General features: G+C 49.0%; 1 protein-coding gene across 3 annotated transcripts in view; it reads right to left on the minus strand.

Moving 5' to 3' along the window:
- Positions 1 to 544: 544 nt before the first annotated feature.
- The window catches only part of TAOK3 (TAO kinase 3), an 82,210-nt gene continuing 66,117 nt past the window's right edge, over positions 545 to 16,637 (minus strand). For 2 of the 3 annotated variants that reach the window (XM_054082666.1, XM_054082668.1), the window contains 8 exons: positions 16,059 to 16,193; positions 8,634 to 8,870; positions 7,600 to 7,728; positions 6,209 to 6,412; positions 4,224 to 4,463; positions 3,102 to 3,314; positions 2,101 to 2,283; positions 546 to 2,009 (listed from right to left, as the gene is read on the minus strand). In XM_054082666.1, coding sequence (XP_053938641.1) covers positions 1,848 to 2,009; positions 2,101 to 2,283; positions 3,102 to 3,314; positions 4,224 to 4,463; positions 6,209 to 6,412; positions 7,600 to 7,728; positions 8,634 to 8,870; positions 16,059 to 16,193 — 1,503 coding nt within the window. In that variant the 3' untranslated portion in view covers positions 546 to 1,847. Of the gene's footprint in view, positions 2,010 to 2,100; positions 2,284 to 3,101; positions 3,315 to 4,223; positions 4,464 to 6,208; positions 6,413 to 7,599; positions 7,729 to 8,633; positions 8,871 to 16,058; positions 16,194 to 16,637 lie in introns of all 3 variants that reach the window. The other variant, XM_054082667.1, reaches the window with a different exon arrangement.

The following is a 16,637-nucleotide window of genomic DNA, read 5'->3' on the forward strand; positions in this document are numbered from 1 at the left end:
CAGAGACTGGTCCTGGGGGAGCAGAGCTGGCAGATGAGGAGCCCCCCCACCCTTCCAGCAGCCTCGGGGTGTCCCGTGGGCTCTCCCCCCACCTGCAGTGCCCCCGGAGACCTTCACCCACAGCACCTCGGCTCCTGCACGAGGCACCCCTGGAGCCGCTCCCCAGCCGAGCTGCAGGGTCGGGGCTGTTTCCCTGATCCTCCTCGAGCAGGTTTTCCACTCGGCCCTTAAAACACAAAACCAGGAGGGACGTTTTTTCCTGAACCCCCTCCCCAGAGCTCCAGGCTGAGCTCCACCAGAGTAATGGGGGAGGCACCTTCACTGCGCTCAGCAAGGGCTGAGCTGCCTCGGGACTTCTCGGCCTACAAACAGGACATCAAAACGGAGCCAAACCCGTCTTAACCTCAACCCCTGCACTGCTGGGAAGGACAGGGCCGGAGCAGAGCTGGAGCCCCGGTGGGGGGAACGGCTCTGGGGGACGGGGGAGGAATGAGACAGCGAGGCAGTGTGATGAACACTTTTATTTACAAATATAATTAAAAGCTCTGACAGTTACTCATGCTCTTCCTTGGAACCTGAAAAATGTTTTTCTTGTTTTGTTGTTTTTTTTTTCCATTTTTTAAGTAGTTTTGTTTTCTTTTTTTTTTTTTTTAAAGTGCATGCAAAAGAAGTAAAGCCTTTTTTTTTTATCTTTTTATTGTAAGAAAATACACAGTTTGAAAGTGTGAATAATGCAATATTCATGACCAAGATCATGGGGTTGGGGTGGACTTGGGGGAGGAACAGAAAAAAAAGAAACTAAACCAAAAAAAAAAAGGGGCTGGGGATGATCCGACAGACGGTGTTGGACTCCAAGTACGGAACCGGAGAGTGGGCGGGGGCAGCGGGAAAGGGGGGAAAGAAGTAAAAAAATTTTTTGATCAGAGAAACAGTTAAAATACAATATGAAAATAAGTAAAAGCTCTCCTTAAATTCCTTCTATACACAAAATACACGATTTGACGAAGCCCAATTTGTGCTACTGGGATCCCGTGGGCTCATTTAAGTGTATTCACATCCTCTGCGACAGCAGAAAATGATTATGATACAATCAAGAATTGTGCCGAGGGCCGAGGCCGCGGCCCCGCCTCGCCCAGCACTGTTCTTCTAAAAATCACCGGCTCTGCGCCCGCCCCCCCACCCCAAAAAAAGTCATAATATGTCACCACTGATATGTACAGCACAATTAAGGTTTTTTTTTTTCCTTTTTTTCTGTAAAATGTATCAAATTTTTTTTTTTCAATCTTTAATAAAATTTTATTATTTAATTATTCCTGATGAATAAATACCAAAAAAATAAACAATAAAATAACATTATGCAGCAGCTAGGTCAGGTAAGGCTGCGGATTGAGTCTCTCTCCCCCTGGGTTTGTAGCTATCCATTATTATTGTTATTTTTTGCTTGTACTTTCATCGATTGGTGGTAAAATGAGTGATTGCTCAAAAGCAACGTACATCCACTTGTGGGTTTGGGTTTTTTTTTTTCTTTTTTTTTGTTTTCTCCATTAAAATTGTCTCCAAAGTTTTTACTGAAACATTTTTAATCATTGCACAGAGACATCGATACTGTGACAAACTATGGAAAAGACCGCCAGGAGCTGTCCTGCACCGGGACTGACACAGGGGGAAAGGGGGCCCCTGATGGAGTAAGAATATACAGGCACTAGTCCGACACGATGTCAGTAAGAGAGACAGCAAGAGAGAGAGCACGCCCGGTCACATGGGGAATGTTGGGTCTGCAAGTTGGTTACCATTTACTCTGTTTGCTTTTTGTTGTTTTGTTTTTAAATGGCAAAAGGAATTGAATCTCATCTATAGTCCTCCTTGGGATACTCTAACGTGACCAAATTCCCAAAGCCCATCCGCAAGCTCTCCATGTCAAACGTTTCAATCTCTCGCTCCTGCCTTTCCAACAGAAACTTGATCCTCTCGCTGCGTTCCTTCTGGAGGGCGGCCAGCTCCTCTTCGATCTGCAAGAAGCACCGTCAGCAGCCGGATGACCCTGTGCCGCCCAGGATCCCCCCAGGGAAGCCCGCGCCCCCCCAGCCCACCCGCCTGTACCTTTTGTTCCAGATGCGCCCTGCGCAGCGACACCCGTTGCTCCAGCTTCTGGAGTTCTCTTTCATGCTGTGCTTCTGTCTGCATCTTTATTTTGCTCTGGTACGCGTTGAGCAGCTCCATCTCCTGCTGGAGTTGCAGTCTCAAGGCTTGGCATTCCGCTTCTTGGGCCTCATCCAGCCGCAGCTGTAAGATCATCGGGAAAACATTATTCAACCCTCCACTGGTAATTTCCCTGCTCTGACACCAGTGACGCGCCCGCTCCTCCCTCTCACAGCCAGGGAGCTTCTAGCGGTGGTGGCAGCACAGGAAAGCGGGAAAGGCTTCGTGAAGAGCGGCATCCTCGCTCACACGGAGGCAGAGCCTCAGAGAGGATCCAGTTGCAAACCCCTGGCATGCGAGGGGCGGCAGGGAAAGGGCGATGCTTGGTACGGGAGGGAAAGCGCCATCGGTTTAGAAAGTTATGACACGGCCCATCTTACCAGGAGCGGCTGAGGGACCTGGGGCTGCTTAGCCTGGAGAAGAGGAAGCTGAGGAGAGACCTCATTGTGCTCTACGGCTCTCTGAAAGGAGGTTGTGGTGAGGTGGGTGTTGGTCTCTTCAACCAAGTAACAAGTGACAGGACGAGAGGAAAGAGCCTTAAGTTGCGCCAGGGGAGGTTTAGATTGGATAGTAGGAAAAATATCTTCACTGAAAGAGTGGTGAAGCCCTGGCAAACGCTGCCCCCAGGGAAGCGGTGGAGTCTTCATTCCTGGAGGGGTTCAAAAACCGTGTGACCGTGGCACTTTGGGATACGGTTTAGTCATCACGGTGGTGTTGGGCTGGCAGTTGGGCTGGATGAGCTTAGAGGTCTTTTCCAACCTTAGTGATTCTGTGATTCTTGGATTGCTTGGCATCCAGCGCGGACGGACACAGGTGCTGCACGGCCCAACTCTACCCCACCTCCCCACACCTCAGTCCGGGACCACTGCCCGGGGACAGGAGGGGCCGGAGGCTGCACCTACCGCTTGTGAGGCCATCATCTCATTGATGCTCTGCTCATACTGCTCTGCCAGGATGGCGAGCTTCCTCGTCTGCTCGTCCTTCAGACTCTTCAAAATTGTCTTGTGCTCACTCTTTGGAGTTACTTCCAGCTGGTGATTCTTCAGTGCTTTGTACTGCTTAGTTTGCACTTTGCACGTGTCCTGGAACTGCTTTTTGATCTGCATTTCCATAGCCTGCCAAGGAAGGAACGATGTGAAGAGCACGAAGAGCTCTGGGGATGGAGAGGTTATGGTAGATCCAAGCGGGTGGGTGACGAGAGGTCAGAGCTCCCCTGCGCTGCCTCCTGCCCCTGCCCCGGGTGGGCAGGGAGAGCTCCGCACACACAGCGACGAATGAGCAGTGCCAGGAAGAGGATCCACTGAGCCCTTCTAAGCCCAGAGCATCTCCATCTCCCACCCCTGTTTCCCGCAGGCCACCCAGTCTGTCCCCTACCGCCTACCTCCCAAAAAGCCTTTGCTTTTCAAGGCCTCCTATTTTCCCACCTCACCAAGGCCTCTCCAGGCTGCCTCCCACACCTCAACCACGCACTCCACGGAGCCTGCAGACTGGGAACTAGCGAGCGCGTGACAGAGTGAATAAAAGCAACGTGCTTTTCTGGACGTTTGGAAGAGCAACAGAAATCACCCACTGCATGCACCTTGGAGGTTTCCTATCACCCTGCAGCCGACCTGGGACGGAGCAGAGTGCTCAGCACAACTGCGTGCTCGCTCTGCCGGCTTTGAAAGCAAGGGAGCATCACTCCCTTTCTGTATCGGGGTTTATAGGCTGGCACCAGCAGGGCCTGAAGAAAGCACAGCTCATCAGAAGCACCTTCAGCAACGCTTTGCTAAGGACTCGCCTGTTTTCCCCCAGCCTCATTAGCACAGCACTTGGAGCAGAGCTCAGAGGGTTTTATAACAGCCCGCAGCTTTCTGGTACCAGAGCGGCCCTGCACAAGGGACAGGGGTGCACGGGAGGGCACGTGCTGCTGGTGGAGAACAGCAGCTTTGCAGCATGGATGCTGCAAAGGAGGCCACAAGCACACAGCCCAGCCTTCCTGGCAGGACAGGGGTTGGAAGAGGAGGAGGGAAAGCACCCGGCACCTTCAAGTTCTTTGGTTGCTGCCGGAGCTCCATGAAATGCTTCCTGTGCAGCTCCCGCTCTCGCCGCTTGTTGTATTCCAGCTGATTCTCAAGCTCAGTCTGGTGCTGCAGCCGGATCAGGTCCATTCGCAGCTTCTGCAGCGTGTGCAGCTGCCTGTACTCCAGCTCGCGCGTCGACTCGTCATGCCGGATCAGCATGGCATGCTCCATTTCCTTCTGGGTCCGCTTCTTGTTTAACTCCTGCACAAGAGGAAAGCAGAGCACAAGACAAAAGCTGAGGAGTGATTTCCTTTGCCCTGAGACGCGGTAGTTGAACTTGTGAGGCCGGGTGTCCCGGTCCCTGCTCTAGATGACATCAAGGACTTCCACGCGCCCCAAGGAAACACAAACCCAGGAGCACGATGGGAATGCTAACAGAGCGGCCACGCAGCATCCCTCCAGTCCCCTGCGAGCTGTTCCTCTGGAGATCCCGGATCACCCGGGGAGTCCCCAGTAGGTGGCACTGGAACCACACGCCAGCCCTCTGCGACTGGGAATCCCCCAGGATTGAAGGAACACATCCTGGGGTGCCCGGAGCTGCGGTGCCCGCTGGCACTGGGAACTCCCAGTTGTCTGGTTTAAAATACCCTGCGCCCCCGGTGCCCTTCACAGATGGGCCGCTGGCACATCTCATTTCAGCTCTCAGGGTTACGAACTCAGCGCTCTGCATGAGGCTGGACCGAGGCAGGCGCAGCGGAGCTGCTCGCGCTGTGCACACACAGGTTCCTGTCTTGGCTCAGTCCAATGAGCTTCTGCAGCAGAAGCAAAAGAAATCTAACTATGCTGAGTTGTTGCTTGTGTATTGTAATTCTTAAAGGCAGGAGGTCAGAGGAGCACTTCCTGGTTCAAATGCCACACTAGGTAACCACATTCTGTTCTCATCTCTAACGGAGCTTATGTGCTGCAAGAAGGGTGCCCCGATCTGATCTGTCACAGTCATTCATCCTCAGGGTGTCCGAGCTGAGGTGGCTGCATGTGATGTGCAGAGCAGCTGCACAGCCCCAGTGCGGCTGAAGCCAAAGGCCGCAGAGTTCTGAGGAGGTAAAATAGAGGGCAATGTTAAGTGGGATGGAAAACTTGGTGGTAGCAGGCTAAGCACATGACTATTGGAGATTTTTGACTGCACGCTCACTCTCAGCCTTTGCCAAAATACCTTCTCGTCTAACAGTCTTTCTCCAAAAATCACACTCGCAAAGAGTTCAGACACTATGGTGATGGCCACAGAAAAACCTACAAGTAGCATTTCTTCCTCCAAAGTGGTATTTACCTACAGGCAGCCTGTAAGGCACGGGTTAATAACTCCTGAGGAAAAGCAAGATGTCAAATAGCTTCTCACAAACGAGCTATGGCCCATTCTGTGCACTAAGTTGAGCAGAGCCCAATGGAACAGCAACACCTCATTATCTGAAGACAACCAGAACGAGGCACGTGACAGGGCTGCGTTTTTGGTATTCCTTACATTTGTAGTGTTTCATTCTGCAACGCTAATACGGTTCTAAGGTTATTCCTGGTTTATGACACACACTTTAACCGTGTGAGTCTTCTTTAGCCAGTGAGCAGAACTCCTCGCGTGCTGCTTTCGGCCATCCTACTCCTCTCCCGCAGGCAGCGCTGGCTCTCAGCATGGCACAAACCACCCTGTGCTGTAACGAACTCCAGCAGGATCCCCCAAAAACTAACACTTGGGAGCTCAGGCCAAGCATCTGACCCAGAGTGGGTGGCCCACACGAGGTTTGTCTGCATGTCGACTGTGCCACCCCTTTTCATTTAACAAAAGCAGCCACATCTGTGTGGAAAACCATTTCCCAAAAGACACTTCCTACGTTTTTCTCAGTTCTGTTTAGCACCTGGAAACATGAAGATCCAATGTCAATCAGTCAAGCTGGTTTACAGACAGGAAGCTAAAACAATTAAATGCTTAGGAAAGGAAGTGACAAGTGCCGTACTTCCCGAATGTTCTGCTGCTCCATCTCGTGCCTCTTGATCATCGTTCTTCTCTTGAAGAAACGGCAGTTTTTGTCGTAGTAGAGTCTCTGCTGGCTGAGAAGATGCGCCTCCTCTTCAGCCTGTGTGTGCTGCAGGTTCTCTTTATGTTTGGATATCCGTTCCTGCTTCTCTTTCTTCGGTGTGCTGTGGTCCTCATTCATTTCCTGAAAGTAGACAGGGAAAAAATAAGACTTCCCTTAGGATCACAGGGATGCAGGACCTTCAGTCCCTGGCTACTCCTCTGTCAGACAAGTTCATGCAAGGCCATCAAAATCCCAATTACACCCCCAGGTACCAGCAGAACCGGGCTCACCAGCGGGCCATGCCCAGCCCTGCTGCCTCTACAGCTGTACCATGACCCACCGAAAGGAGGAGGAAGATGTGGCTATGAAACACAATCATCTCGGGGGCTAAACAGTGCAGCGACAAGAAGACAGTAACACACCACCGCAGGGAGGCTCTGGCTGTCCAGGAAAGGGACTGCGTCAAACCCCTCGGCTCCCTTCCCAGCTCCTGTTTTACAAAGGAGTCCGGCTTGGGCTTCAGTTCTATTCCACAGGACTCGTGCTCAGTTCTCTATTAAACCAGACACCTTACAGGGCTCCTTACTATTCTTCTCCCAAGTAAGAAGGATAGAGGAAATGGCCTCAAGGTGCTCCAGGGGAGGTTTAGATTAGACATGAGGAAAAACTTCTCCACCAGAAGGTTTCTCGGGCACTGGCAGAGGCTGCTCGGGGAGGTGGTGGAGTCCCCATCCCTGCAGGGGTTTAAAAGACAGGCAGATGAGGTGCTCAGGGATGGTTTAGCAGTGGACAGGTGCGGTTGGACTTGGTGATCTCAAAGGTCTTTTCCAAACAAATGATTCTATGATTTCCTCTCCTCATTCTTAACAACAAGTGATTTTGCCACTGTACTAAAGCAATGCAATGTGGGACAGATAAGCTATAAACTAAGTTACTTCTTTTGCAAACTCATATAAGTCATCATGGGACTTTTAGTCAAGGGACACCTAAATGGCTGCTCCCATTATTTATAACTTAAGCGAAAAAGAAAGATGAGGAAAAAGGGGAAGAAGAATTCTCTGTGAAGTCCCATTTTCCCTCATCACCCTTGGTTTCAAAGATTCTGCTCTACAGCAATTTGTGAAGGTACCTTTAGCACCCTTACAGATTATTCTAGAAATGCTGCCAGATGCGCCCAGTTCCTGAAAGTTCACTTGCAGAGAATCTGAATTTGCTTCTGGGCACGGCAGCATCCCTTAAAACCCTGGGCTGGCCCCAGTTTATCAAAACGCAAGTCTAGTTCACGTTCATTCCACGCCCCTTCAGCCCTGAAAATGATGGTTTCTTGCCTCTTTAATCTTTTCCTTGCAAAGCTTGTATTGTTTCTTCTGACTTTCTAAAAAGGTCGCCAGGTCTTTCTTTTGCTGAGCCAAAATCTGTTGCTGGAATTTCTTTTCATCTGCTGCAGCTGCCTTTGCCTGCAAGGCACAGAGACGGAAAAAAAACAAAACCAAAGGGTGAGGGAGCAGGTATCGAATCCAGCATAAATCAGTCTCCCGCTGGGCGTTTTTTGGTCTGTCGTTCTCCCATCGCTGTGTTAGACAAAGCCACAAGTTCCCAGCCAAATGAAAGCTGCTCGCACAAACCCCCCATACTGCCTACATACGGATAGGAGCGTCCTCATGCTTCTCCCTCTCCACCAAAACCACCCCAGCGGGTACAACTCCACCACGTTACTATATGGGTGAACAGGTTGACTTTTAAACAACTTGAGTACCAGCAGCAAGTGTTGCCATTCCCTCCCTCTCCAAGGTCTCCGCAGAGTCTCAGTCTCTTTTAGCCGGCTGTTGGCATCTGCAGCATTGGTGGACACCAATAATTGGAGTGCTCATCATCCAGAAGGGTGACTTTTACCAAGCCAGCCACGGCAGCTCCAGACAGTAACCATACAGCACAACTAAGAACATGGGTTTTAAGTAGTACCTCCCCAGCCGTCGCCTAGGGATCTTGCTTACAGGAAAGCCGGGAAGGAGCTCTTTATCAGGCATTTCAGGGATGGGACAAAGGGGAATGGTTTTAAGCTGAAAGAGGGGAAATTTATATGAGATATTAGGAAGAGTGTTCAGTGGGAGAGTGGTGAGGCACTGGCCCAGGTTGCCCAGAGAAGCCATGGATGCCCCATCCCTGGAGGTGTCCAAGGCCAAGTTGGATGGGACTTGGAGCAACTTGGTCCAGTGGGAGGTGTCCCTGCCCATGGTAGGGGGTGAAACTGGATGATCTTTAAGGTCCCTTCCAACCCAAAGCATTCTGTGATTCCATGATCTGGAACGTACCTCTCCCTCCAATCTTCCTGTACAGCTTGGGAGCCTACAACTCTACTCACCTCCTTCTCCATCACAGCTACTTGCTTCTTGGCCAGCTTCTCCAGCTCAATGGACGAGTTGTTGGCATGTGTCTCCACCTCCTTCTGCAGCTTGAGGCGGTGCTCGTCCATCTCGGCCTTCAACTTGTTTTCCAGGGCGATCAGCTGCTTCTGGTGCTGGCGCCGCATCCGCTTATATCCTGACATCTGTTCCCGCAACTCGTTCTCCTGCTCATGCTCATGGATCTGTCTTGTAACCTGATGTCAGGAAAAGAGGAAGAAGTTCTACACGGCTTTCTTCACAGACAACCTGTCTCCATATGAGCCGCTTACCTGTAAACAGACCCTGCTTTGCTGTACTCTTCCGAGATCAGCTTTGAAGGAATGCTGTTCCAGGTTTCAGAAGGTGCTGTTGTTTAATATCACCAACCAGGCCATAAGGTTTCTCTATCCCGATTTCCACCCCCCATCTTTAATGAGAACTTGTGTGTGTTTTCAGTAACACGGCAGAAAAATGTCACATCAGGAATAAAGGAAATAGCAGGTTACTGATCACTCCAGGAAACACTGGAGGAGAGTTGGAAACAAAGGTGGATGATAGACAACCTTCTTCAGCCACAGGACTCAAAACCCAAGGGTGACAGGGACTCAGAAGATGACACCCATCTTAAAGAACTCCCCTCAACTCACCCATTCTTTCCTTCCTCCTCAAGTCACCACAGTTCTAATTCAGTCCCTCAATAACTATTTTCCTGCAATGAGTAGCCTCCTTCAAAATTTCTTCTTCAAATTCACAAGGATGGCAGACTGAGCTCATTCCTTACCGGAATTGAAAGTTTTCTAACAAGGGAACACTGTTCTGGAACTGTGTGCTCTTAACAAGATTGATCAGATGGTCTAAACAGATTTTAAACCCTGCTCAGCTGAAACATGCTCACAAGTTCCACATTTATTTTCATGCCTAAGTGCATCCATTTGAAAGGAGGAAAAAAAACTCCAGGAAGGTGTGCCAAAAATTTTCGGAAGAAAATGCAAATGCTAACGCTTCCATTGCAAAAGGAAAAAGGGTCCAAGACTTTTTTTTTTTTTTTTCATACGGTCCCAGGAATGTCACATATAAAGATCTGCTGATCTTTTCCATGATAGTCCTGGGAGCCAAAGCTGAAGCCCTTAGTACATGGGTGGAGCTGCAGTCCTTGATTCCGTACAAGAGCACCTCTCCCTTTCACACCTACCAAGTGTGAAGCAAAGTGCTCAGCCCTTTGACGGTGGTTCCTGGAGCTTTAGGGACCAAGAGTGTGCAAGAGCCCAGCCTTCCCGATGAATTTCTCCAAAGCAGTCAAGAGCTGGCACCCACCACAGCACTGCTGTCATTTGAAGGCTATTTTTCAGAGATCTTCAAACTGAGTTCAGACGTAGGATGGGATGCACCTACAGACCTGAGAAGGCTCGACTTCAACAGAAGACGAGCAGCTGCTTTACTGAGCAGCAAAGCAAGCCCACTTGCTGGCAGCCCCGTGCTTCAGGACTGACAGGCAGCAGTGATCAAGTATGAGCTCAAAAATCAACATGCAAGTTTAACACCACAACGGATCTGTCACCCAAGGCAGAGAGCACGCCGTCTCAGCTTGAATGACTACCAGCTCTTGGGAGGGCTGTGAAGAGGAGGTTAGGGAGAGCCTTCCAAAGCCATCACCTTGAAATACATCAACAACTTGGAGCAGATAGTTACCAACCAAGAAAATCACAGCCTGAGTCCTCAAAGAGAAACAAGGATGAAGGTACTGAAGCCTCTATTTCCTCCTCATCCCTTCCAAAGGCGACCCGAGAGAGAAAACTAAACATCTAATTGCAAAGGAAAAGAAACAGCCTGACTGCAGTGCTGTGTTGGACTCCATCACCAGGAGGTGATGATGGTTGGTTCACATTAGTGAAGTCAAACATGAACTATGAGGTAAGTGACGATGCACAAATCACATCCTCCTTGTCCAAAGAATTTGGGAATGTTATTTCAAAGTTGACTCAATTCAACAGCTACTTACACCTCAGCGACTGGTGTAACAGAGCAGCGGGAGACGAGGTCATGAAGCTCACTTGAGCCAGGTACCAGGAACATGCGAGACTGCAGAAGTGACTATGGAAGCACACGCGCAATATTAGCCCTGCGTATTGCTACAGTTCAAAAAGTTGTTGGGCTTTCTCTGAAGTGTAACAATGACAGCCACACTTTGTAGAAGTTGGTAAGCATTTGTAGGAACTTGCACATTTCAGCAAGAATAAAGTCTCTGACAGAAGCTTCCAGGTAATGAAAGCTCCTTTGAGAAATCACCCAAGTTAATTATAAGAGACAGGCACAACCCCAACGTTTCACATATGCCATTTACTACGTGAAATGACATACGACTTGAAGAGAACAGACTTGGTCAGGGACTTGCAGAGGCACAGAGAGACGGTAACTACCACGCAACAGTGCAAGATCCGCCTGGATGTGCTATTTTTAAGGCCCAGCCTTCTTGTGAGCAGTGGGACGTTCCGCACGGCACACTCCGTTCCAAGAAGTTGGCAGAACAAGCCAAACAGTGAGAGCAAAAGAAAAAGTGGATCTAAGAACCTACTGGCAACTTTGCCAGTCTCCCCTTTGGTTGAACCTCTAATGAGATTTGGAACGTGCACTTGTTTTATTTACAGCAAAAATCATTAAACTTTTATCCATATTTTTATTGCTGCTCCTCTGCACCCCATTCACATTAGGTCTGGGATATTTATCCCAAGCAATAGGATGCAATTCCTAATTATGACATGGACAAAGTCTTCTGGTCACAGCAGAAGATGAGATATTAAAAAGTCAGAGGAAAAGTAAAAAGGATTTCTTTGCTAAAGACAAGAGTAGACTTGGTGGGCATTTTGTAGATTTAATGTCCGCATGCTCCTGCTAAAGACCTAATTTATCACTGTAATCTCTAATTGAGATCAACGCTCTTCAGAACTCCCGCTTTCAAGACAAGGTCTCCAAATGGTGATCCCAGAGCATGGATGAAATTGGGAGAAATTACCATTAGCTACTGAATACGAGCAGTTCAGACCCAGAGAAGAAGTACTTCAGGCTAAGCATGTCAACATGTGAATGAATGAATGAAGGATTATGGTTTTAAAAATGAAGCCCCTAACGAGCGAACAGCTTGAGCGACTATTTCAAACAGAGAATTCGAGGAAGTTTCAGCAATAACCTTTCTGGTGTTCTTGGACAAAGGCACTTGGAACTTCACAAAGCATTTCACAAACATCATCCCTTAGATTATGATGGGAAAAAAGATGACAACTGAAATGATCATTGCAAAATTTGTTCTCCACATTGCTAGAGGTGTTCAAGGTCAGACTGGATGAGGCTTGGAGCCCCTGATCCAGTGGGAGGTGTCCCTGCCCATGGCAGGGGGTTGGAACTGGATGGGCTTTGAGGTCCCTTCCAACCCGAACCATTCTGTGATTCTACAATACCCAGAAAACATCAGGGTCCTCTAAATCAGAAAACCGCATTTCCCCGAAGCTCTACTTGCAGCATGCAATAGTCAATCAGGTCATCAGCAGAACCACAAAACCTGTATAAAACAGACCAGCTTTTATTAAGGTATGACATTTTCTCAGTTTCTTATCTCGCCGTATCTTTGGCACACGCAGAACTGAGAAGAGAGATGCTTTTTCCAACCTACTCCCACAGGCAGTTCACTTGCCATAAAAATCCAAACTTTCTTTCACCCCTCCAAGATTTTTGCTTTATGTAAGGAGGGTTCTCCTCCAAACAGGCAGCTCTTTAGAGGTCCTTTTCCTACACTGTTTAACCAAGACACTGAACACTCTCCTAAAGGGCAGTCATTCTCCCCTCTCCATACTCAAATGAAGTACTGAGCTCCTCTTGCTGGCAGAGTTCTGAGCCAGACCCTGCCTGCAGCCTTTCACAGCAAGGGAAGAACTTTGAAATAAGAAAGAATAAGTTCAGTTTATTGAGAGAAACTATCTATAAAGGCAGCAGCCAGATGAGCCCATAAGGAGAAACTCAACCATTGGAATAAAATGCCACTGCTTCAGCATAAGAGAGTCCTGTAAAGCAGAGCCATCACGTAGCTGTACCTGGTCACATCCAGAGAAGTCTGCTCGTGTGTTTGGTTTGGGTTTGCAGACCAGGATAAGATCATGCGATTCTTTTGCTGGCATTTGGATTTCAAAGATAATGCCCAGGCCTTTGATACAGCTCGCGCTATCTAATCTTTCAATGAAGTTTTAACTATGAGATCATTTCACTTAAGAACCGTAAAAGGAGCTATTGAGGAGTGGTGGGGAGTTAAGGGGTCAAGGAGTCCCCTGGCAGGAAGAGCCATGAAGCAACAGGCACGGCCGAGACTTGGTGCTCTTCCTCTATAATGTAGTCAGCATATCCCACAAGCAGAAGCTTTTACACCCAAATATCAGCCCATGTTACTGAATTTGGGGTCAGAACCCTCTTTTCTGATTCTCTGCAATACGGGCCACCTGATGCTCTCAACCGTTCAACCCTCTGTGCCCAGGACGTGGCACCCAGGTGCTGAGAAATCAACTGATGGTCAGAAGAATGATGTAGGGAACGCTCCAAGCATGCTGGTTTGCTCAGTTTTTAGCACTGTGGGATCTTGAGCACCCGTTCATATAGGATTAATTTTCTCAAGATGCCGTTGAAGGAGTAAATTAACACGGAGAGATGAACAAAGTCTCGGTTCCTGGTTTCACACCATAAATTTCAGACATGCTTAGGTCATTTTCCCCATATCAGCTACCCAGCTGATCTTGCCCTCCCCGCAGGTATTCGAGCAGCAGGCGAGGGGACAGTTTCCCTGTGGCCAGACGAGCAGTGGCGTTCAGCACTGCTGACATCATCCATCCACCGAGCAGTGACCAAATGCATTGAAAGAAGCGTGCTGCCAGCCATGCCGGCACTTCAAACCCAAGCATGTACGCTGGCGTTCCTCATCTTCCATGGAACAGGTTGCAACTGAGCAGTCTTTTTTTTCCCCCCCTAGATTTACATTTTGGAACATGAAGAGGTGGAAGTGAAAGCTTATTAAAGAGAAAGCCCATCACAAGACTAACCGAGCAGAAATGAAGCATTTCTCTTGGAAACATGGGAGAAACTTCTCCCCCACCCCGTAAACTTGGCACCTAAGGACATGGGAACACCTCCTGTTGCAGGGTGGTGCTTTGAGAACTTCCCTCTCTGCTGGGAAGGGGGCACATGTGTGTATGGTGCGGACAAAGCAGCTTTTGCGTGACACACACAGTACCATGTGCTTTTCCAAAGGCCTGGTGGCTAACAGTGAGCTCACTGGTGGGACTTCCTTCTCCAAAAGATGCTGTGCTGTCCATGTACTGCTCACCCGAAGCTCTCCCGGCATGAGCCCAGACACGCTTTGTATCAAACTGTGCTCCACAGAAAACCACAAAAAGGAAAAGTTCTCAAAAAGGCCCAGCATCTTCTCCGCTCAGCATTCATTTTATGTTTATCATCACTTGGTCGCTGAAGCACAGCGATTTAGCAAATCCAAGTGACTAAGGAATTCAGGTGGACACAGTCCCAGCCCCACAAGAGGCTGCCATGGGATTTAGGAGTGACCTTGGGACACAAGGTGTTCCCCAGAGCTCTGAGGTGTGCGAAGACCTCACAGTCCATCCCTGCACACCAATGTCTTTCACCAGCTGCCAAGGGGGCCTTGCCATGCAACACCTTCAAGGCACCCAAAGTAGTCCAGGGATGACATATTCAATGAAGACAGGAGTTATGGACTCCACTGCTGAAGACAGGACAGAAGGTGCAGCAGCTCCTCCCAGGGAATAAAAGAAAATGAATACTTTCATCACAAATATCTCCTTATCCATGAAATTGTATGTAAGTTTGGAGTATGACAGCGAGTCATTCATCATTTCTTCCCTTCAGTCAACCTCAATGGATCCTACCTTAATTTGCTGAGGGCCGGCGACAGTGTTGGCGCTATACTGGGTGCATGCACATGTGTGCACACACAAGAGAGAAGAATTGACAGGGCAGAGGGTCCCCAGGAGCCCAGAGATCCTGCCTGTATCAGGTGTGCTGCATGAAGTCCTCTAACGTACGCGTTTCTAGGTCACTCTTTACATCAAGGGGGAGGAAGGCGGGAAGAGGGAGCGGGGGACACCGGCCTGGGGAGCACTCAGGGTATGGATACCCAGAACACCTGAAAAGGATGGAACTGGGATGTGCCCCTGAAGAATCTGCCCAGAAGTCGGAATGCTACAGATTTCAGCAGCAGCAGCGACCACAGGGAAAAATTCTGGCTCCTGGCACTGCTGCTGCCTTTTCCCTCCCCTCACAACCTTCCGCTGTGGTCACACACACACACACACACACTCTCTTGTGCATGTAGAAATGGGAAGCGATTCAGGGAATCGAGAAATGGAGGTATAGAAGGAAAAAAGCCCCACCGCTCAGGCAGGGTAAAACAAGAAGGGGAGGGCTCTCTGGTGTAATTTTGGGGCTGGTCTAGGATGATGTCATAGCACTGAGCGAGTGCCATGGCCAAACTGTGGGTACTCCTAACGCTCCCCATCCATCTGACCTCTAATACCATCGGGCTGAAATATTGCAGATTACATTTATTTTAGCTTCAAAAAGCCATTTTTCGCTCCTTTCCCTCAGAAACATTGCTAGGGACCGCAGGCTGTGCGGATGCGAGGTGGGGGAGGCGGCACACAACTAACTCTTCCGGCACACACCCCTTTCCCTACTACAAAGGCATCCACAGCAATCACATTTGCAATAGTACAAATCTTGATGGATTCATCCCATCCCCCTCCTCTTTGTAAGCCCACAGCCCGTCGTAAGCCCTCTCCGTTATCGCAACCCAGCAATCCTTCCCAGGGATCAAGCTGAAAAATGCAGTCACCGTACAGTTGCTCGAAATAAATGAATGAATGAGAAAAAAAAAAAAAAAAAAAAGAAAAACCAGCAGCTCAGCCGGGAAGCAGCAACCTCATTGTTTGAAACCCCATCTGCATCTCCATAGCGTTTAGGTATATTTCACACCAGCACATATACACACTTTATGCACATGCAAATAAGCATATTAATAAGGTGGGGAAAAAAAAAAAGGAGGGGGAATAAAAAAAAAACCCATCTGGGATTCTATTAAGTTCGCCCAGCAAGGTGGCTGATCTCACACACGCTGGAAACACACACAGAAATTCAATATATTCTACATTTTACATCTCACATACACAGAGCAAAAATTATCTTTCGGTGCAATATCTCGTTGCTATGCCAACAACAACAACACAAAATTAACGAGGAGAGGAGGTAAAAAAAAAAATAATAAAAAGAAAGAAATGGTTGACCCCTTTTGCAGAGGGAGAGGGGGAAAGGGGAGGTGGGGCGGGGTGGCTGCTTACCAAAGATGCTGATTTGATTGTGGCAAAGCGCTCTCGGTTCCGGTAGTGGAGGGCCTGATTCTGCACTGACTGGGTAGGCCGCACCTCAGGCCTGCGATCCCTGTGGCCCACCTCATCCCTTATAAATACATGATCCTGCAGAAATGGATAAAAACAAGGAGAAAGTCCGGCTGTGCTCTTCCCGCGGCGGCTGCCTCTCTCTCAGCCCTCTGTCTGCACAAGCGCCGCTGTTGAGGCATAGTTCAGCTCTCTGCTAGCCCCGGCAGCTCCCACCGTACAAAATGAATAAGCAACACATTGCAGGCTGGGGTTCGGCGTGTCAGCTGATCGCTAGCGGGATGCCTTCTCAATCCCTCGCTCCGGGTTTGTGGTGGTTTTTTTTTTTTTAAGCCTCCAGTATTACATATGTGCGAAAAAAAAAAAGACTGAAAAGCATAAAGCGACGCAGAGCGATTGGACTCCTCGGAAAGGTCGGGTTCAAGCACTGCAACCGAGCAATCCCATTAAAAACAGGATTTCCATGGCTAGCAGAGAAGATGCTGTTCCCTTTTAACACAAGAGCAACATTTTGCCTCATTC

The sequence above is a fragment of the Cuculus canorus genome, chromosome 17 (assembly GCF_017976375.1).
Source record: "Cuculus canorus isolate bCucCan1 chromosome 17, bCucCan1.pri, whole genome shotgun sequence".
Taxonomy (NCBI): domain Eukaryota; kingdom Metazoa; phylum Chordata; class Aves; order Cuculiformes; family Cuculidae; genus Cuculus; species Cuculus canorus.